This window comes from Pseudorasbora parva, chromosome 11 (genome assembly GCF_024679245.1).
Source record: "Pseudorasbora parva isolate DD20220531a chromosome 11, ASM2467924v1, whole genome shotgun sequence".
Lineage (NCBI taxonomy): Eukaryota > Metazoa > Chordata > Actinopteri > Cypriniformes > Gobionidae > Pseudorasbora > Pseudorasbora parva.
In genome coordinates, this window is record NC_090182.1 from 32281481 (window position 1) to 32304727 (window position 23247).

At 36.2% G+C, this 23247-nt stretch overlaps 1 protein-coding gene across 2 annotated transcripts in view; it reads right to left on the bottom strand.

Annotated features, from left to right (window-relative positions):
* Positions 1-22199, bottom strand: part of glra1 (glycine receptor, alpha 1) — a 95539-nt gene extending 73340 nt beyond the window's left edge. For both annotated transcript variants that reach the window (XM_067457821.1, XM_067457820.1), the window contains exons 1-2: positions 21384-22199; positions 14623-14747 (exon numbers count right to left, since the gene is read on the bottom strand). In XM_067457821.1, coding sequence (XP_067313922.1) covers positions 14623-14747; positions 21384-21430 — 172 coding nt within the window. In that variant the 5' untranslated portion in view covers positions 21431-22199. The remainder of the gene's footprint in view (positions 1-14622; positions 14748-21383) is intronic.
* Between the last annotated feature and the right edge of the window lie 1048 nt (positions 22200-23247).

Genomic DNA, 23247 nt, shown 5'->3' on the forward strand with positions numbered 1-23247 from the left:
CTGATGTACTCGTTACATCATAGAGAGACTAACATTAGCGTAGATGCCACTCTTTTTGTTTATCCCGAGGTTTATCCCGGATCTGGGCCCTGTCCGGATCGGATGGTGGACCTGCCTGGACATGACCAACGCATCCTGGAGTGTCTGCTGAGCAGTGTCAAATGGTGTCTCCTCCGAATATGCCTCACTGGCACGACATGCTCAAAACCCGTCTTCGGCGCAATAATTCCAATCTTTCATGTATTCATACTCTTGTGTAATCGACGCCCCATCCTAAATAAATCTGTCTCTTCCGTGATACCCTGAAATTTTGAATATTCCAATCTAATATGATTTCTGACCTGTAAGGTTGCCAGAATAATAATCTTACACGGTGTGTTAATAGACCAGAGGAGAACTGGCACCCCGACTGAGTCTGGTTTCTCCCAAGGTTTATTTTTCTCCATCATGCCCTGATGGAGTTTTGGTTCCTTGCCACTGTCGCCTTTGGCTTGGCTTGCTCAGTTGGGGACACTAAAAATATGATTAAAGTTATTCAACTTATTATACAAATAAAATGTATGAATTAGGTCTTATTTAATTCTATAAACTATAATACTGATCTGCCAACATTGTCGCTATATGATAAATTAAAATAAGCTGATAACATCACTGTTTTCTCCAGTACGACTGTACAGCCAAATCTAATTTTGTCGCAATATTATCCTGTTTGACACTGTGAAGCTGCTTTGACACAATCGTGATTGTAAAAGCGCTATATAAATAAAAAAACTATATAAATAAAGTTGATTGATTGATTGATTGAGTCATTTACGAACAGGTTATTGAATCTTTTATTCAACAACTGAATCATTCAAAACACACGTTATGGTTCTGCTGTTTGGAACTTTGTTGCTTGGAATCTTTGTTTGGAACTATTTTCGCAGCTGAAATAGAACAAAAAGACTCAATATTGCATCTAAAATGTAAGTAACTAATGTTAATGATTGTTTATGGAGCTGTCATAGGAAATCAGTGACATTTTCAATCGTGATGGTATTCAGGAAAACAGCACATTTGGTTGTGTGATGTTGTTTAACTGTTTCATATGTTATAAAGATAAAAACGTAACATTTTGAATGGTTAACGCAATTACTATGTGTGAGTGGCGCTTTTTTGATTTCTCCTCAAGATGGGCGAGCGTCAACAGTGTGTTATTACAATCAGTTCACTACATTAACCTTTATCCATATCCACTATCAGTCACCACTCCTTTAGGTTTGCTGAGCTGCAGGAATGCAGCGTGCTCCTTAACATGGTGTTTCTGGATTAAATTTGGTAGTATTGCCGACAGACGAACTAGTTTGCGTGGCAAGAATAAAATCTCTCTACACATCCGACTCTCTGGCTCGATCCATGTTGCTTTGAGCATGCGACACACGTGAAGCTGACGAATGATGTAGGGTTCTTCTGCGATAAAAAAAAACAACAAAAAAAACCCCACCTGGATCGGCCTGTGGATCTGTTCATTTTTCCGATCCCCCGATCCCGCTTTGTCGTAAGTATCGCGGCCGATATCCGAACCCCTAGTAAGAACGGTCTGATTTTCCTGATGTTGTGCAACGCAAACCTGCAAGACCGAGCTGTCTTTGAGATGTGGTCTTTGAAGGATAGCTGGTCATCAAAGTTTACTCCAAGATTTCTGACCGACCCTGAAGGGGTAATCGAAGATGAAACTAGCTGGATGTTAAAATTGTGTTGTATGGTCGGATTAGCAGGGAAAACATTGTCGTTTTCAGCCAAATGCAGCCAGATGTTGGGGGCATGCATATAAATGAGCATCACGGTTTGGTTTATGTTGAGAAGCACTTTTTTTCCATGGTGTTTTTGATTTATGAGATTTACATAAGAAGTAGGAGGCAATGGTGTTTGAGACTCACAGTGTGTGATGTCCAGGTACTGAACTCTTATTATTTCACTATGGCAAGGTTAATTCAATTTTTCATTCTAGGGCACGTTTAAGTTTCTAAGCTCTTTTATTGACAAATCACAGAAAAAAATGGTTGACAATAAATTTCTATTATATACATTTCTAATATAAATTTCGCTACTGGTTGTGTGAGGTGCGTGCAATCTCTGCGTGATGTTCAATTGGCTATGTGTGTGCGTTGCAATGCAGCACGCACTGGTTTAGCGCGGTGATTAACTTACTTGAACAATAAACGTGCATTCTCCCAATCAATTTTGAGCATCCAGATGGCATAATCAAACAGGTCTTGTGGAGAACTCTCGGACTATGCATTTATTTGTCATTTTTAACTGTTGAAAGCAGAGCCTGCGTGTCAGGAAATTGCTTATCCTGTTGCGCCCTCTATAGGCCAGCGACTAGTCAACGTCAAACTTAAAGCGTCCTGGCAAAGCCTTAAAGTCGCATTGTCGATTAGTCGACTAGTCGTGCAACCCCTACTGTGCACCAATGCTCCCCATCCAACCTAATGAGACTTGAGAGGTCCAAATGTGAGAAACTGCCTAATATAGGTGTGCCAAGCTTGTAGCAACATACACAAAAAGACTTGAGGCTGTAACTGGTGCCAAAGATGCTTTAAAAAAAAGTATTGAGCAGAGGCTGTGAATCAGTTTATTTATTTATTTTTTATAAATTTGCACAGATTTCAAAACAAACTTTTCACATTGTCATTGTGGGGTACTGTTTGTAGAATTTTGAGTAAAAAAAATAATTTCATCAACTTTGGAATAAGGCTGTATAAGATTAATTTACGGATGCACTGTAGACCATTTGGGAGCAGATGTCACAGTACCAGTACAACACTTTAAGTGGCAGAAAAAACACTGAAGGAATATGAGCAAAAAATGGAGTAAGAAAATGTTGTCTTTTGCCTTTGTATGTCAAAATTGGAAAGCTAAAACAAAAACAAAGGATGTCTTAATTTTTACATAATATCATGGTTGAATATGCCATTTGAAGCTAAACGCAGACAATTATGGTTGCAACAAGCCAAATGGACGGACTAGACTGACCTGGGTCGATTACCCTACCATTAAAGCACAAATTTGATGTAAATAATAGATCTACATAATATTGGCATAAGGAGTTCACATTATCCCAACAGTTAAATCATGAAATAATATTTAAACTTATAACATTTTACCTATATAAAATGTAAACCTATAACACATTTCGCAATTCTGACTTTGAAAAGTTTATAGCGCCCAATTTGGATTTTATAGCTCACCATTGTGAGTTTATATCACAATTCTGAGAAGAAGAAAAAATGTGGGATAAAAACTCTTAATTTACAGGACAAAAAAAAGATCTCGCAACTCACAATTGTGAAATATAGTCTTAATTGCAACGTTAGAATAAAAATCAGAATTTTGATCTCAAAATTAAAACATGTTTTACACTTATAATGTGGCTTCCATAGATTCCCTAGTGAACAAAGATTTACTTTTGGCGGTTTCATTTTTTCACTACAGCTGCCACTACACTCATTTTCTGCCACCAGGGAAGATCCGCCCACAAAAAAAAAAAAATTGTCACCAAAATGGTGTGAATCAAACGCTTTTGCACTCTGAAAATGTTTTTTCCAAGTTATAAATAAAACAAATATAATGTTGTATGTTGTACAGTACAGGCAAATTCTATTTCAGTCTATCAACTTTAACATTTCACATTAATGTCAATGTTACTCACTTCTTTGTAATTATTTGTGAGAAGTACTAGCAATTTCTGAGTGAAAATTGATCAAAGTAAACCCAACACCATTTTTTTTTCCCAGTGTGCAGACAGTGATAAATCGCTCTGGAGTTGCACCCTCAAGTTCAGATGCGAGTAACAGAAGTTTTAAAATTACATTTCCATGGATGATTGTCTTTGCAGCCCTGTGAGAACTGGAACAATTTGTAGGCGATGAGCTAAAACGTGTATGAAAAATTAAAATCACATCTAACCTTGCTCTGTCTCAGTGTCATTTGATTGTTCTGTTGTGATGTTTCTTGAGGCCTGCAGCCCCCTCACATCGACACATCGCCTTCTCTACCCGTGAGATAAAAACGCAATTATCTAGCGTGATACGGAGATGCTTTGTTACCCCCATGGTGGAAATACAGTTCATAGCATCTCTGAAAGCTTGCTTGATGTTACAAAACCGTTTATAGCTGCCTCTTAAAGTAGATACATACATTCTGCTGGGGATGCTGCTCTCTGCAGATAACTTCCAGTAGCTTCAAACATCACATAAGAAACAGTCTTGATCAGGATTTCAGTCATTTGTCATCATTTAAACCGAGTGAAAAGCATCAGTAGGTTCACCATTGCCGTTTGTATGTGAACGCTGCACCACGACCCATTAGAGAATTCCCATTAATCCTATTAAAGTCTCATTAAGCATGTGCTGATAGCACCAAATTAACATCAAGCTCCACCAGCTAATAACACTTTGGTTCTGCACTTTACATGAATGAGGAGGAAATGCAAAGAGGTAACGGAGACATACAAAACATCCAAAAGGAAATAAAGCAATCAGTAAATATACTGCAGCAGAATGTATATTTACAAAATGTACACTTGTCTCATCGAACTCATTCAGAAGCATAGTGACATAGTAATCAGAAAGTATTACGCTGATCATGACTATAATGCATGGTGGCAGCTCGTTTGAAACGGGGCGGGAGGGAGACTGCTGCTCTATGAGAAACCGTGGCGCAAGCAGCCGATGATTGTGCAATTTGGGAAGAATCTGTAGCACCTCGTGGCTGTCGTCCTCGTAGCTCCTTTCTGTGACTGATGAGAAGGGACAAGGTTAACGTGGGTACGGGAGGCGCAGCTGCATTCTAAACCATTCATCACTAGCGGCCGCAGATTACAGCTCGAACTAGCGGCCTGTCTGCAGACGAACAGTCCCTGCTACTCTCAGGTTCACACATCCCCAATTTGTTTAAAGAAGCACTTTGATCTGTCAGCGAGAGCTAAGAAATGGTCTATTCCAGGGAGGATGTTTTTTAAAAACTAAGGCTTAAGGCTAACGTGTGTAAAATCTGTATTACCGAACAGATTTTTTTTTTTAAACTTTACCGGTTACTTCCCGGTCCACTATTGGTCAGCTAGACGGACAGCACTGCCTTAAGGTTATGTCAAGGTTGAGCTGGTCAGGATGCTCTTTTTGATACACATTTTGGAGAAATGCATATGTTAGTGCAAAATTACCATCCCACACCTGTAGATAATAGATAGGTGAATAGGACGAAGGATACCCAGATCCAAAAATCTCAACAAACAAACAAAAGGAAATCCTGCACACTATCAATACTTGCAAAAATAAAAAACTTTTTAATAGCAATGTTTCGGTCTCATGACCTTCATCAAGCATATCATATACAGTGAGGAAAATAGGTATTTGCTATTTTGCAAGTTCTCCCACTTAGAAATCATGGAGGGGTCTGAAAATGTCATCGTAGGTGCATGTCCAACGTGAGAGACATCTATAAATAAATACAAATCCAGAAATCACAATACATTTTTTAACTATTTATTTGTATGATACAACTGCAAATAAGTATTTGAACACCTGTCTATCAGCTAGAATTCTGACCCTCAAAGACCTGTTAGTCTGCCTTTAAAATGTCTACCTCCACTCCATTTATTTTTCTAAATTAGATGCACCTGTTTGAGGTCCTTAGCTGCATAAAGGCATCTGTCTACCCCATACAACCAGTAAGAATCCAACTAATAACATGGCCAAGACCAAAGAGCTGTCCAAAGACACTAGAGACAAAATTGTACACCTCCACAAGGCTGGAAAGGGCTACGGGGAAGTTGCCAAGCAGCTTGGTGAAAAAAGGTCAACTGTTGGAGCAATCATTAGAAAATGGAAGAAGCTAAACATGACTGTCAATCTCCCTCAGACTGGGGCTCCATGCAAGTTCTTACCTCGTGGGGTCTCAATGATCCTAAGAAAAGTGAGAAATCAGCCCAGAACTACACAGGAGGAGCTGGTCAATGACCTGAAAAGATCTGGGACCACCATTTCCAAGGTTACTGTTGGTAATACACTAAGATGTCATGGTTTGAAATCATGCACAGCACGGAATCATTCCCCTGCTTAAACCATCACATGTCCAGGCCCGTCTTAAGTTTGCCAATGACCATTTGGATGATCCAGAGGAGTCATGGGAGAAAGTCATGTGGTCAGATGAGACCAAAATAGAATTTTTTGGTCATAATTCCACTAAACGTGTTTGGAGGAAGAAGAATGATGATAAGTACCATCGCAAGAACACCATCCCTACTGTGAAGCATGAGGGTGGTAGCATCATGCTTTGGGGGTGTTTTTCTGTAAATGGGACAGGGCGACTGTGCTGTATTGAGGAGAGGATGACCATGTATTGTGAGACTTTGGGAAACAACTTCCTTCCCTCAGTTAGAGCATTGAAGATGGGTCGAGGCTGGGTCTTCCAACATGACAATGACCCAAAGCACACAGCCAGGATAACCAAGGAGTGACTCTGTAAGAAGCATATCAAGGTTCTGGCGTGGCCTAGACAGTCTCCAGACCCAAATCCAATAGAGAATCTTTGGATGGAGCTCAAACTCCATGTTTCTCAGCGACAGGCAAGAAACCTGACTGATCTAGAGAAGATCTGTGTGGAGGAATGGGCCAAAATCCCCACTGCAGTGTGTGCAAACCTGGTGAAAAACTACAGGAAACATTTGACCTCTTTAATTGCAAACAAAGGCTACTGTACCAAATATTAACATTGATTTTCTCAGGTGGTCAAATACTTATTTGCAGCTGTATCATACAAATAAATAGTTAAAATCACATATTGTGATTTCTAGAAGTTTTTTTTGTTGTTGTTGTTTTTAGATTATGTCTTATGACAGTGTCACCTACGATGAAAATTTCTGACCCATCCATGATTTCTTAGTGGAAGAACTTGCAAAATAGCAGGGTGTTCAAATATGCATTCTCCTCACTATGATAATAATAATAATAATAATAATAATAATAATAATAATAATAATATGTATATTATATATATATATATATATATATATATATATATATATATATATATATATATATATATATATATATATATATATTAGACATGTGGCGATATTCGATAATGCGATTTATCACGATAAATGAATATGCACGATATTGTTATCGTGGGCACTTTAAAATATAGTAAATAATTTATTAACAATAATATTTTTTTTTTATAATGCACTCAAGAATACTTTGCCCATCAACCGTATAAATGCTCAACACTGCTGTTCTGCGTCAAATGGACACGCTCAGATGACTGAATGAGTGAAGGAGACGCGATCCTGAAGTGCCTCTCAGTGACAGCAGAGGGTGCTGATGGAACGGCAGAATGCAGCACTTACCCCGGAAACCCCGCAAACAAAAGCATCCGCGCTAGTGAAGGAGTTATTAAAACAGCCATTCGTTTTTTGTAATCTCAATTTTCATCACAGCACCTAATACTTAAAGCCTATTTATTTTCAAGCGTAAACATTTTTTATGTTTTAATCTGGACTACAACATGCCCTAATAATTAGAACTGTTCTAATTATTTGTTATTGTTCAGTAAAACTTTGAGACATACGACTTCATTAGTTAACATGTTAATTCATTATTACCAAACTGACAATGAAAAATACGTATGTATTTAAGTAATGTTAATTTCTTAGTTACTGTTTAATAACATTAAAATCAAAATAACATTTTTAATGGACCTAAGATAAAACTAACAATGATCAGAATTTCTTAACTAACATTACCAAAAACATTATACTTTCTGTAACAAATGTGGCTATTGCTCAGTCTTAGTTAATGCATTAAATAATGAGACCTTATTGTAATTTGTTACCTGTTGTTTTTTATAGCCTAATTCTTTTGCACTTTAATCTGTTTGAAAATTGTACTTTTACAGCTCTGAAAAAAAATCAAGAGACCACTTAACATTGATTTCTCTTAATTTTTTTTCCAGAGCTGTATATTGATATCGGCACATGCCTTTTATATATATATATATGGCATGTGCCGATTATTATATCGGTAATTCGATATATCACGGTAATAAATATGCACGATATTGTTATCATGGCCACTTTATCTATTTACAATTATTAAATTTTTTATAATGCACTCAAGAATACGTTGCCCATCAATCGTATAAATGCATTCAAATGCATTTTTCAAAAAAAAAAAAAAAAAATTCTTTTTTTTCAAATTTTCATTGTATTATTGTATTTCAACATGTAGTTATTTTTGTTATTACAAAAATAGTTCTTAAAGCTGTTATGCTAAGACAACTTTTTTTGCAACTTATTTCAATATCGTGATAATATCGTATACCATGATAAAAGCTTCATCAATTAATCGCAACATGAAAAACTGATATCGGCACATGCCTAATTGATATCGGCACATGCCTAATATATATATATATGCCTGATGAAGGTCATGAGACCGAAACATTGCTAAATAAAAAGTTTTTGATTTTTGCAAGTATTGATAGTGTGCAAGATTTCCTTTTGTTTGTTTGTTTGGGGAAATGCATATGAAAATGGCATAGGAGAAAGTAACATTTACCAATAAGGTAAACTAGTTAACATTAGCTAATAACAATCATGAACTGAATTTTAAAATAAATAAATACAATTTAAAATGTTGGGTTCAGTAAGCTTTTTTATATAAAAGTAAAGCATTAAATTGATCAAGAGTGACATACATTTATATTGTTACAAAAGTTTCCCATTATCAAATAAATTAGGTTCTTTTGAATGTTCCATAAATTAAAGAATCTTGAAAAAAATTATCATCATAGTTCCCACAAAAAAAATATGATACAATACAAAAATATATTAATATAATTCAGCCTTGGTGATCAAGAGACGTCGGTAACACTTTCTATGAATCCCATGGTTATAATGAATACACGCACGCACGCACGCACGCACGCACGCACACTAGAGCTGCAACTAACGATTATTTTTTCTGTCGACTAATCTAACGATTATTTTTTCGATTAGTCGACTAATCTAACGATTTTTTTTTTCTTTGAAATCGTTCAAAATTCTGTGGCACCCCCTCGCATAAGTTACGCTAGAGGTGTAACAGCACAGACTGCTCACAGTTTGCTTTGTATCACGGTTTTAGGTTCACGTTTCAGTACAGTTTGGTATTTGCTATGTTCAGGGGAAAAAGGACTACTGTCAAATGAAAATAAAGAAAATAAGAACAGATAACTTAAATATAAGCAGCAGCACAAATAAATACTATTGAGCAAAGATGAGAACAAAATAAACAATGCTTTTCAGGTAGGTCTAACATTAGTTTTTAGGTAGAGAAATGGAATGAAGTAATCAAAAGTAAAATAACCACACATTTAACTGTTTAAAATCAAAAAAATAATCCTTATTAAACTTACAAAAGCTATTCAGTCAGGAGCAGTGAGTGATGTCTTTATCTTTTGTTTGACATTAAACAGACAGCAGTGAATGCTACTGCCCCTTTAAGACCCACGGATAGTCGTCGTATTTTCTGTATAAAGTTCACTTAAGGCATAGAGTAGGCTATGACATTTTGACATACTTTTTGTGAGTTTGTCCGTTTAAGCACAGGATTTGAAAGATAACTCAATATTTGCGCGCTTTGGGACGAGTGCAGAGACAGATCTTCTCATTCGCGTCTCCTGGCTACACGGGGGTGGGTGATGACGGTGAAAATGACTGCTCATATTCGGACGTACAGCAGCACTCGCATGCGTTTTATAAAGTTTACAAAGAGAGACCGTTTTGCCCACGTTTTTCTTTTATTATCGCTGTTGTTGTAGTGTATACCTGAGGAGTCAGCGCGTGTATCCATCGACAGAAACATACATACAGCATTATTTTCAAGTTACAACCCATATGCGTCATCAGATGCGAGATGAACCGAAGTGTAGGTGCGTCCCCGCAACTTTTGCTCGGGATCCCGGTTGGGAAACACTGGTCTGTATTGATTGACACCGCGCTGGTTTGTTTAGAATTATATGAGCGCCGTGACCGCGCGCTGCTGCGTGATGAAGGCTTGTCGCAACTCTGTTATTCAACTGCTCTGGTTTTAAAAGCTATGTCATACTAAATGCGCCAAAATGCAATAAAACTTGTTTTACGGTCGAATGCAACGCGCGTGTGTGGTGTGTGTGTAAGTGAGTGAATAAGAGACGCGCAAAAGGACGCGAGAGAACTTAAGGAAATGCAGCTAAACGAATATGCGTGAGTCTTTTAAATAGCGTAAAAATGAATGAATGACGAATGTGGTGGCCGTTATTGATTATGTGGCAGTCCGCCACAAATTAGTCTATGTGTGGGAAACACTGTCTGGCCTCTGTTTAAAGGGGTACTTCAGCGCTGGGAAGATGAATCTGTATTTGAACTGGGTCATCAATGCAGTAGAAATGTGAAATTATTTTTGAATTTGGTGCTTTCTAGACTGAGAAAAGACAGAAAATGTATTTTTGTCCCATGGGGATGAAAGACTACAATTCCCAGAATGCTTCGCTGCCCTGTGCCATTCCCCAACACCACCAACTTGATTACAGTGACTGAGTTAGAGGAGACACTACAATTAAAAACTGAACGTGTCTGTTCAATATAATGAGTGAGTCACCGCGCGAGTATCACAGCACTGAGCACTGACTGCAGGAGTGATGAGAGCTGAGGTAATCGCGACTACACTCGCGGCATACATTCACAACGCGAGTTCAGTCTGGCGCGTTTCAGTTCATGCCTTTACAAGCTTAACTTTCATAGAAATTAATTTGAGATGTTAAAAGACTTACATTGCACACCATAGCTCCGTTTAAATGAGTGCCTGCCAGCTGAGCTCTTCCTGCGAGATGAGTGTAATTTCCCATCCCCCATGCGCAGATTCAAAACATGCGGAAATGGCTCCCTCTGCTGGCTGTAGTCTTTAGCCTTTGGGCAAACATTCCTCCTATGATGCAAAAATCGTCAATTTGCATCATAGGAGGAATTTTTCTAGAAATAAAATGCATAAATCTCTTGTCTCAGGGAGATATGAGGGGGGAAAGCACAATAATTTGAATATACTCCAGGGTTTCTACTGATACAAAGCCATATGCTAATGGCTGAAGTAACCCTTTAAAGTATTCCCATACTTTTGATATTCGCGGTCTAGGTTTTTGTGATAGAACCAGGAGCAGAAACCAACATTACGCGAGATGAACGTCTGAGTGACACGACGCGTCGACGCATTTCACGAACGTCGACGTATTTCCGTAGTCGACGTCATCGATGACGTCGACGCGTCGTTGCAGCACTAACGCACACACACACACGCACACACACACACTCTCTCTCTCTCTCTCTCTCTCTCTCTCTCTCTCTAAGTGAAAATAGTTATTAATAGCCATAGTGTGTTCTTATAAATACTTATTGTGATTAATAATACAGTTATTAACCCCTATAAATGCATCAGCGATGGCTTTAAGTAAAGTGAAAACATAGGATGCAATTTTCCTAAAGCAAATGTTAAGAAATAGTGAATATGGGCTTATTATACATTTTGTTTATTTGTATATATTGTAATTAATAAACAATAATTATTGTAATAAAATAATGTGGCAAAAACAGAAATCCTTAATACAACCATCTGTATGTATTCGATACAGTATAAAAATGTATTTTCTTAATGTTACATACTAGCAAAACACTGCAACAATATTTTCAATATTTCACACTGAAAAAGCAAATTCATGACTTATAAGTAATTATTAAAAATATATAATATAAATGTAACCTTATAATGCAGTATAGGTCTTATTGAGTCTTTATATTTATAGAATAGTAATACTGACTTATAATGAATTATAGCCCCATTTATACTTATTTAATTATAAGCATGGGCTTCATAGAAAGTGTTACCAAGGCTTGTATAAAAAAAGTACATTCATTCCTTGTAAATTCATATTCAGTTGTAATATGTTAATTTTTAACTATATAATATTATATAATATATATATAAAATGTATGCAAAAAAAGTTGAACAAAGTTGGAAAAATGAACACAGACCTCAATGACTAGACACCTAAATGCATTAACTAATTAACATTAACCTTATTGGAAAGGTATTGTTTCCAAAACGTGTATTTTAACGTGGAAAAAAAAGGCACTTCAGCCTTAAAAAATAAATAAATAACTAATATTAATAATAATAATTCTTATTCATTGACAGAAAAAGGTACATGTGATGGATTCCGATTTGAAAATAAAACTATCCTGGTCCTAGCTGCATGGGGTGCCCCAAATGTGCCAGGCTATGAACTTTCCATTTCAATTGGTCCCAGCTAAATCAGTTGGAAGGATTTCCCACTGAGAGTCCCAGTCATGATCAGTGTAATTTCTTCTCATGCCAGCACATTCATTGCTTCAGGCAATTCTCATCTTTTTCACTCCCTTTTTCACTGTTGCTGTACGACACAATTTGCAGGAGAGGCAGTAATCAGAGGAGGTGAACTCCTCCTCACATGGGCTAGAAAAAAATGTCTTCTCACATTAGATGCCATTTACATAGAAGCCTAGGACCCTTGAAATGTTCTCTCAACTTTTTCCTCAGAAATGTATCAAGATATGCTGTCAGGCTGCCTGCTACATGAATTTAAGAGATGCGTTCTACAGTCGAGGACGCGCAAGCTTCCGGCTCAGAGTGCAGTTACACGCTTGACCTGACAGCCGTGACAAACCTTTGTATTTCATAATGTCTGGTCTGGTCTGGTCATGTGACCATGTGACCCATGTGCACTCATAAAATGAAGTGAATGAATTACATAATGAGATCACGAACGAGGGCCAGTGTTTATTTAGACAGCGGTATCAACTGGCATTGTTACATATAATGTTAATATAAGAATTACCAAGTTTAATCTTGAACAATTCGGGTTTAAATTATACATTGAAAACAAAGGCAGAGCAGAGTTTATGATGTTGAGAACATTTGCTTATTCAGGGTAAATTTAAGTGAGAAAACAATCAACCAACTCCGCAATATGACGCCGTTCAGGTTGCAGCAAAACTCAGCAAACAGCAAAATTTAAGATGTCAGAATTCATTCACCATATCACAGCACTGACTCTCAACAAAAATAAATAAATAAAAGAAGATTTTTTTTTGTTGTTGCCACGAGCAAGGTTAAGATGCAAGGCCTCTCAAAATCAGACAGCGTCCCTCTGCCATTTAAGCATTCAAGCAGGTTTAACAGTCTGGACAAAATCCAAGCATACATTACTGTAATGTTCCTATAATTTAGAAATGGTTTTACCTACCTATATTTTTAAAGGAAGAGTGAGATTGTACATATACAAAAACAGACATTTTTTAGATTTTTAAAAATATAATTTAGCAAACTGCATGTGTCTGCATTACATGAAACAAATCTTGGTCAAAAGAGAACACTTTATAATAACTTTCATTTATAATTAAACTTCACATAAAGCTTAACAGATCAGACATTCACATTTCAAAAGAAAGAAAATACAATAATGATTTGTTAAGCATTATATAATTTAATCATTTGCTATATTTATTATAAAGTGTTACTGGTCTACACACATGCAAAATATTAAACAACTGATACATTCAGCTATATAAACAATATGCATTAAACCAGGTCAATATTCTAATTGAATGCAAAATATATATATACACACAAAGACAATACACAAGGAGTCAATATATACACTTTATTTAATTATGTGCTGCTGCACATTATATGCACTCTAGTGCAGTAGTCACTATAAATGTGTTTGTGTGTGTGTGTGTGGGAGGGGGGGTGTAAGAGAAAGAAACATATCATCTTTTAATCTTGCAATCACACATAATTCCAAAATATGATTTATTTTTTTCTATCGATTTCTTTTCAGTTGTATTGTTTATATTTTGTGATTAATATGGGGGGGGGGGGTATTTCCAAGAATATAGAAACAGACAGACTGTAATTTGCAGTGATTGACATTAATATATTGCTGAATATAAGGAAACCTCTGACATGTATCTTGCAGTGTCTATTTCTAACATTGCCAGCAAACGTCACAATATAATATATAGGATACTAAGTAACACCAGACATTCACTCAGGATAATGACTCAAGAGCATGGAACATGAACAGCAATGTAGCCAGCTTGGGAAAAGGTTTCTTAATATAACATCTGGTCTAGATATCCTGAGTAATTCAGAAAGTATCTATCCTAAATAATTATAACAGTACGTGTCATGCACTAGCAGGTTGCTATTCTATTATTATTCAACAATCTTTGGAGCGAACAATTCAATTTTGGGTCTCAGGTTTGGATGGAATATCCTTTGAACTCAGAACCTGAAATCAGAATCTAGAGGAAAACTACATGCTGATGGAAACATGTTGGATTATTATAACAATACATCCCTTGTTTCCATTTACTGACAAATGGTTAATAGCCTATAAGCATTTATCTTCTTTTATATTCTTGCATTCAACTTTTTGTTTAATGAGATTAAGTATTTATTTTTAAGTATCTCTTCTTGGCTACATTCCTGTGATATCCAGCAGTGTCTTTGTGGATGCACCTACCTTTGAAATTAGGTCTGATTCTTGCATCATATCCGGACACTTTTCCCATAAGCTTGTCCAGGAATTCTGATGGGGGCATGGGAGAAGCAGCTTTCCGAGCCGCTGCTTGTTGGGATGCTGCCAAGCTGTGGAATAGGAGAAAGACAGATGCGTTAATGCACAAAGGAGGACAGGCACTGCAGGATGATAAATCAGGCATAACATTATGACCACTCAAAGTGAAGTGAATAACATTGATTATCTCCATCACGACACCTGTTATTGGGTGGGATATATCAGGCACAGGGAACATTTTGTCCTCAAAGTTGATATGTTAGAAGCAGGAAAAACAAGACAGTTTGACAAGGGTCAAATTGTGATGGCCACAAATGGGTCAGAGCATCTCTAAAACTGCAGCTCTTGTGGGTAGTTCCTGGTCTGCAGTGGTCAGTATCTAGCAAAAGTGGTCTAAGGAAGGAATAGAGGTAAACCGGCAACAGGATCATGGGCAGCCAAGGCTCACTGATGCATCTGAGGAGCGAAGGCTGGCCCATGAGATTCGATCAAACAGACAAGCTGCCAAATTGCTCAAGAAGTTAATGCTGGTTCTAATAGAAAGGTGTCAGAATACACAGTGCATTAGTTTGGGTTGCGTATGGGGCTGCAGAGCTGCAGACCAGTAATGCTGACCCTGTCTACTGCCAACAGTGCATCAGAACCACTTCATAGGCATCAGAATCAGGATCACGGAACAATGGAAGAAGGTGGCTTAGTCTGATGTTGGTCACGTTTTCTTTTACATCATGTAAATGGCCAAGTGCGTGTGTGAACACATGGCACCAGGATGCACTATGCTTTTTTTATTCGAATTTGTTCATTTAACGTTATATTTGCTACACCATGCACTATCGTTTTTAAGACTTAAAGGATCTGCTGCTAACATCCTGGTGCCAGATACCACAGCAAACCTTCAGAGATGTAGTGGAGTTCATGCCTCGACGTGTTAAGGTTGTTTTGGCAGCAAAAGGGGGATCAACACAACATTAGGTCATACTGTTATGGCTGATCAGTGAGTGTATAAATTATATATACTTAAATCGCTTAAAAGCTGAAATGTACAAAGTTGCATCATATGCTGTCATTTTTAATAGTGATATTAAACAATTTACTATCATAAGCTTTGGGTTTAAACCTCCAGAGCCCAAGCTCATACACTCTAGACCAAAAGAGAATCCATGAAAAAGCTAAATGAACATGGTAATGAATGGCGACCTTGTCAAACATTAGTATCCACATCTTCATTAGCATTGGAAGCCATAGAGCTTAATAAGTGATAACGGTGCATGTCTATCCCTTTGACACCTCTGTATCAACTAAGTTCACACTAAAAGCCGGGTCACTAGCTGGCCTGCAAGTCACATGATAACTTATCCCATGGGATTTTTAGCCTAAGACCACTTTTACTGCTGATTAGTCACATTTTAATGGTTTCCATAGGGCTCTTTATCTGCCCTACATTTAATTGTCAAGTCTCTGTGCTACATGGCGGACTTTGATATGTATCGACTTATTCAAGTCCTCCCACATACCTGATTACTGCTGAAAACTCACAGGAATTATGGACGTTTTTTTCATTTACAGCATCAGTGTGTCTAACAAAAATGGAGATTAATAATCATAAAATAGCACCTAAGTCCTTGAGACATGGCCCTTTTCTTGCAATTTCATGGGTCTTTCTTTGGGGGGAATTGCTCTATTTTCTTAACCAGCCTCTGAATCTTGTGTAACTGTTTCGCCAGCATAACATTATTCTTTCATGTCCATTGACTTTCTGCGTCATCACTTATCTGCTGTTTTCGAAATAACCAATAGTCAGACTTTTTTCATTCTGCACATCATTATTCTTTCTCCTCATTAACATTTACTGGTGTTGCGTAAATATTACATTGGAGAAGTGTATGGCATTTAAATGTGGACACATCATAGAGAGAAAAAAGCTATTTTAAAGCAAAAAGAAAATTGTGTGATCTGTCTTAAGAACACATAAAAAAAAGACACTGTTAATCAATTTTAATGAAACCCTTTCATTTTAATACATGCTGATTAGTTCAAAATGACCAGCATAAGTGGAAAAAAAAAAGTGTCAATAAAGATCCAAATGCTCAACTCTGTAGATAAAAGGTACAGAATTTTTTTTTTTTTAAATAAGTGCTGTTCTTTTAAACTTTGTATTCATTGGAGAGAGAAAAAATCCTGAAAAAAGTGTATTAGGTTTCCAGAAAAATACTAACATTTTCAACATTGATGATAATTATAAATGTTTTTGTGAAGCAAATCGTCATATTAGAATGATTTATGTGAGACTGTGTAATGTAATGAAGATGAAAATTAAGCTTTACCATCACAGGTAAAAAATATATACAGCCTAGAATTAAGTAGGGACATTATAAGGACATGTCCAAACCAATATTCAGCAATACCGAATTGTCCCGGCTCCCTAGGAATAATTGTAAATCTTTTTCTTTTCTTTCATATACATCATATATGGCAGCAAATAAATAAGTACATTGTATATACTTATGGATTAAAATAAAATTATTTAAAAAAAAGAATCTCCCATCTTAATTTTAAGTGATGGGTTTGAGTTGTTAAGCATAATAGCATCCTCCCTGACTAATACACCTCAAAAATATGAATAAAAAGTATGCAACTACTTACCATCTTTTGCAACACTGTTAAAAAGACCTGAATTACATAATTTCTGGTAAATGAGGTAACGTGGGTGGAGTCTGAATTGTTATAGGCAGAGAATGGTTGGCATGACAGGGTTGAGATCAGACAGAGACATACTGTTATAGTTTTTTTTTTTAATACAAATTTTCTCTTCTTTTTTTTTGAAGTAACAAATAAATACAATATTGTCAAAAATCATAGACACTGTGCACATTTCGTACAAACTGAAGTGCCTCAGGGACATGACAAAGTGCTTAGTGTAATTTAAAAAAAAAGGCATTAGCTTATGATAAAACATTTAAATGCAATAATTATTTGTCTTTATTATAATGGACATACCAAAGTATTGTAAAAATCGTTTAACATTTTATCTTGTATATAGTGTGTGTGTGTGTGTGTGTGTTTGTGTGTGTGTGTGTGTGTGTGTGTGTGTGTGAATTGTTTATCACGTTGTGAAAAACACATTCATTTGAGTTTCATGTAAAAAAATAATAAATGAAAAAATAAATGCAATGCAATGCAAGCATAATGAGATTAGTCATGGTATGCCAGATTATCGAGTCTCTTCCAAAGCTATTATCTGTAACTATAGGCTCTTTACATGAACACTCCATTGAAAAAAATCTTGGTGACAGTGTGAAATCTGAGGAAACACTCTCTATTAGTTTTGGTTCCCTGCATATCCATCTCATTGTAACCAGCTGACAAAGGATGAAGTAGGCTGGATACGTAATGTGGGTCTTAAAGTTAGGGTAGCCAATTTTTTTCAATCAATAGAAAAAAACACAATAGAAGTGCTCTAAAAAATTAAGCAATTGTACATACATCTTCTGTGGAAGGATTAAAAAAAAATGCATCCATTCGGAACGAATGCAATGATACGCTGCCCAATCTGCCTGTCAACCTATGTATTTCCATCGCACATTTCATGAGGCTGTAGGCAGAGTCACAGAGCGTTGCAAACAAACAGCAGCCTTCCGAACCAAAACAACATGTTTATGCTGTGCGCACACTAACTATGAAAAGGCAACACGTGATGCAATCATCTGAGACCTTGGACTCGGATTTATGCATTTCTGTGTCATCACCATCAATGCTGAAATTGAATCTGCAGCAGTCAGGTGGTACAAGTAAGAGATCTGTAAGCAGTTTACATTAATGTTATGTGCTTTTAGACATGAGGTAGTTTAAATATGTTGTCTCACAGACGCAGAATCTGCATTTTGGAAATGCTCTGAAGGGAGAGTGGGATCTTGTGCTTTCAAAGCTAGCTTGCTATTGCTAGTTTCTCCGAAATTGCCAACCATACATTTAAACTGCATCTTTAGTAATTAATGGTTTTACTGATCAAGTCAGCACTGAAAAAATTAACCTTGATCGATGCTGGTCATGGCAGCAGAGAGGGCCTGATCCTTCTGCTGATGCAGCAGGAACCAAATCAGAGCCTCCTGCCAGAAAATATATGCTAACAACCCAAAAACCTGCATACTTTAATGTGAGGATCCAATCATTAGCCTTAAGTGTAGCTCATTATGTTCTAAAGGACCACTGATGAACACAATCCTTATTGATCTTGTAACACTCAAGAAATCAAAGGCCTCTTTGGCACCAAGATGGCATTTCTTCAAGCCGCTCTCAATTTGTCAGTGCGGTTACTGAAGGACAGAAAAGAACATACCAGAATAAAATCAAAAGTACTTTATCTTTAAATCCTCAATAAATAATAACCTCTCAGATAAATGAAAGATGGTGGAGATCCAAAATCAAAATGATTATTGCTGGTGATGGGTCAGTGCTATTTGTGGTACAATTCTGTCTTTCATTTTTAATGATGCATCAGCAGTTGGGAACAAACCTTCCTAAATAATAGTGGCTGCAAAGAAGATGAAATAATGGTTGCTTTTTTTCCTCAGATATTGAACTAGCCTCCCTTCCCCTCATTTCCCTTTACTTTAAATGAGGAAAATTAGTTTTGATTTTTTTTTTTTTTTGAGAGGATATGCATCTGCTTCTGTCACTACCTATGCATATATAATTACCAGAGACAGAAACTAAACTCTGATTCTAATCTCTATTAGTAGATATAACCCTTGAGGCAAGGACAATTTAAGAGAAAAAGGACTATGCAATAATATCCAAATCAATGCAAAGCGGGTGTTCATGCAAATCAGCAAAGAGATTACAAAGTAAAAAAAAATTAATTAAAAAATTAAATAAAGGGACATTGATATTGACTAAGTCATTGCTTTGTATGGTTTGAACCATACTGAAACCAACAAATGAAACCGACTGCTTGAACAAATCTGAAACCAAAGCATTTATTTGTATTATGTTATAGGTTTTGATGGCATAGTGTTTTTTGTTTTTTGCTATCAATTTTAGAATATTTTTTTTTTTAGTTTTTTTTTTTAAGAGCAATTCTTATTTAGTATTATTAAAACATTTGTTTCCTCAGATATTTGATAGTTAAATTACGCTGTCCAATATCATTACATTTTGATGATTTAATTTAATACGTTGATTCCGTTGGCCTAAATTAAGGTTTATTCAGTCATATTAAATCATGTTTTTGTTACAATGTAGATACATTACATGTACAATGCTGTACATGTAAAAAACACAACATTATGTGCATATTTTAGTGTGATGACGACATCATGACTGCTTTACGCATGTATTTTATTAGCAATGCCTCAGCTTCTCCAGTGACATCCACACAGCAGCCTCTCACGTCCAAGTCCAATCCTTGCATGGAAAATGTACAGGCTAATATTGAAATCAATTAGAGAGATGCAATTCATAGAACAAATTATGTTTGTGTACAATTTGTTTTCGTCAGTTGCATTAGTATTGACAGAGCGATCAATGTTTAGTAATAAGTCTGCATGTGATACGAGGTTGGGGTGTAGGCTGAAACTGGGAAAGAGATATCAATTAACAGCCTCTGCAAAAGTTCAGCAGCAAGAGCTGAGACCGCAATATCCTGATTCTAGTTCATTAACTAAACAGTACCCATAGAATGCAAAATAATTACTGGAAACCACCAGTAAGATAAGGTGAATATGATTTTGTTATAGAAGGTTCTTAAGTTTGAGATAATCAGCATTAAGATACATTTTTTTGTATCGAATGCTGACTATTTCAGCATTAACATAGATTGCATCTGTCAAATCAAATATTCCTTTTTTAATTAAACAGTAATGTGAATAAATGTGTATAAACATGGTGGCATAATGGTGGTGTAAGATTTTTATAGGCCTATATTTTCTTGTAATATAACTGCACTGGATAATGGGAGACACCGAATTCATGCATTGTTCCTTGAATGGATGGAATTACATTTTCAATTACAACACATTTGCCATAATATATCCCTAGTTTGACATAATGGAATTCTTATAGGGATTCTTTCCCCACTAATTAAGGCCCGACCACCACAAAGAAAAAGGTTAGGTGTTTTGTTATGCCTTTAAATTAGTTGACTGTATTGCTAATTGCTATTTATGGAAGACGTATTGTCAGAAGATTACTGGCAGAAATTCTATAATATATATAAAATATATTATAGCATTTCTGCCGGTGTATGCATATGCATTATATATATATATATATATATATATATATATATATATATATATATATATATATATATATATATATATATATATACACAATGATTTATAATAGGTAGTTTGTTACCTTTGTATGCCTGTTGATAACTTTCTATTCATCGAATGACCAATAGTGTTCGCTGTTTAGTCTGGTTTAAAATGAATCCTGGTTAATCTGACTTGAATGGCTGAATGACACGAAATTATGACTTAGTTTATTTGTATTTTTTTAATTAGCAGACAGGACATTGCAACAAATGAACTAGCAGACCAACGACTCAATCATTTCTTGATACTTCGATTTTTGTGTGTTTTTAATTTTAATATGGAACAAAATTCTCAGCAAAAGTAAAGAAACCACTTATACCGATAGAAAACAAGAAAATAGCATGTATGAATAAAAAAGGGACTCTTACATCAAAACAGCGTGATACGTACCTGAAAAATACAATAGTTTCCCACAAATAAATCCCGAGTGCGAACATTGTGTCCGGTTAGAGATGAGTAGATTTAGTTACAGCTCAGAGAACCATACAATTCCTTCTTTTCTCACTTCTGGGGTGCACAATTCGTCCTTTGCTTGTTTCAGATTCCCAGAAAGGCCAAACAAATCTCACGAGCTGGTCATTTTCCCGACAGCGTCTGTGTAGGTGAAGCGGAGCTCCTGTTTCATACGGGTTGCGGAATTTCAGGTGGAAGAAGCAGCGCTGAGGAAAAACTCGATGAGATAAATTCAGATGTTCATTCCGGACGATCCATAGCAGCATTAGATGCGTAGTCGCCAAAGATATCTAAAGACGCTCCATCGCAAAAAATTAAAACAAACGAAACTACACACTAAATCACCTCACAGTGTCGGATTGCCACCAAAGTCATTGGAAAAAGATACATACGCGTCTGCTCGTTTCCTCCACGCTTCTTGTTACATGCATCCCAATGAAGAAATGTGTCGCTTTCGAGCCACACGTTAGTTTTAGCTACCTCTGGCTGAGGTAGTCTGCTTTAGTACGTACTTGTTTCCCTGGGGTGAATTGTTAGTGCTGCATGAAGCTACTTCCATTGTCTGGTCCAGTTAAGAGACGCTGCTCATTTTTTTGTTTCAACGTTTTCTTGAATCCTCGACAGAAAAGCTCAAACGTTGATATTTCAGCACACAGGGTCTGTTCCATCGCTCAAAAGCCCCTCCAGCCCCACATTATTTCTTGCTGCAGTCATTTACTAAACTCAAAAAGCACCTCACACACTCTCAACACACGCCCACATGCTGCTGTCATTGGTCTGAATGGCACTCTAGACAAATGCCTCCTCCACGTTGGAGATAGGCATTCGCCAAATATTGGACTTCGAGGGCTACGCTGTTTTGGGGCAAATGTATATTTTTTTATGTATGGAACCGTTTTCAGAAACATTAGCATGGCAGAGCTGATCCTGTGTTCAAGCCACCGGGGTATTTCTGACCAACCAGCTTGGATGTGTTTAGATTGAAGAGGAAAAACATAATCTGAACTCTACCAAAATAGCAAAGAGGTGTTTTATTATTATTATTATTATTATTATTATTATTATTATTATTATTATTATTATTTATTTATTTTTTAAGCACAATACTTTATCTTAAAAGGAAACACTTTATTACCTATATATTTAAGATTAATTGACATGAAGCTCCCTGTTAAAATGCTGTGGTTTCTATTGTTGTTTGTTTGTTTGTTTTGTTTTGTTTTCAGCAGGGTTAACACAAACAAACAAGCATTTATGAATCTTAATATTAATCTCAACATTTACTAATACCTTTTTAATATCAAATGTTGTGTCAATTAACATTATTTAATGCATGTAAACAAACATTATATTTGTTTTATTAAATAACAACAAAGGTTAATAAATGCAATAGTGCATGTTGGTTAACTAGTTTTAACAAACAAGACATTTTTAAACGGTTAGTTCACCAAAAAATTAAAATCCTGTCATTAATTATTCACCCTCATATTGTTCCAAACAAAAGACCTTTGTGTATCTTCAGAACACACAAAATATATATTTTTGATGAAATCTGATATTGATGAAATCTTTATTAGCACTATAAAGGCCCAAGGTAGGAAAGACATATAGTTCAAAATTCAAATGGTCCATGTGACTACAATTCAACATTAAAGGATTAGTTCCCTTTAAAATGAAAATTGCCACATGATTTAGGCTACTTGCCCTCAAGCCATCCTAGGTGTATATGACTTTTTCTTTCTGATAAACAAAATCAGAGTTACAGTATAGTGCTAAATATCCTAAAGCTTTCACACTAGCT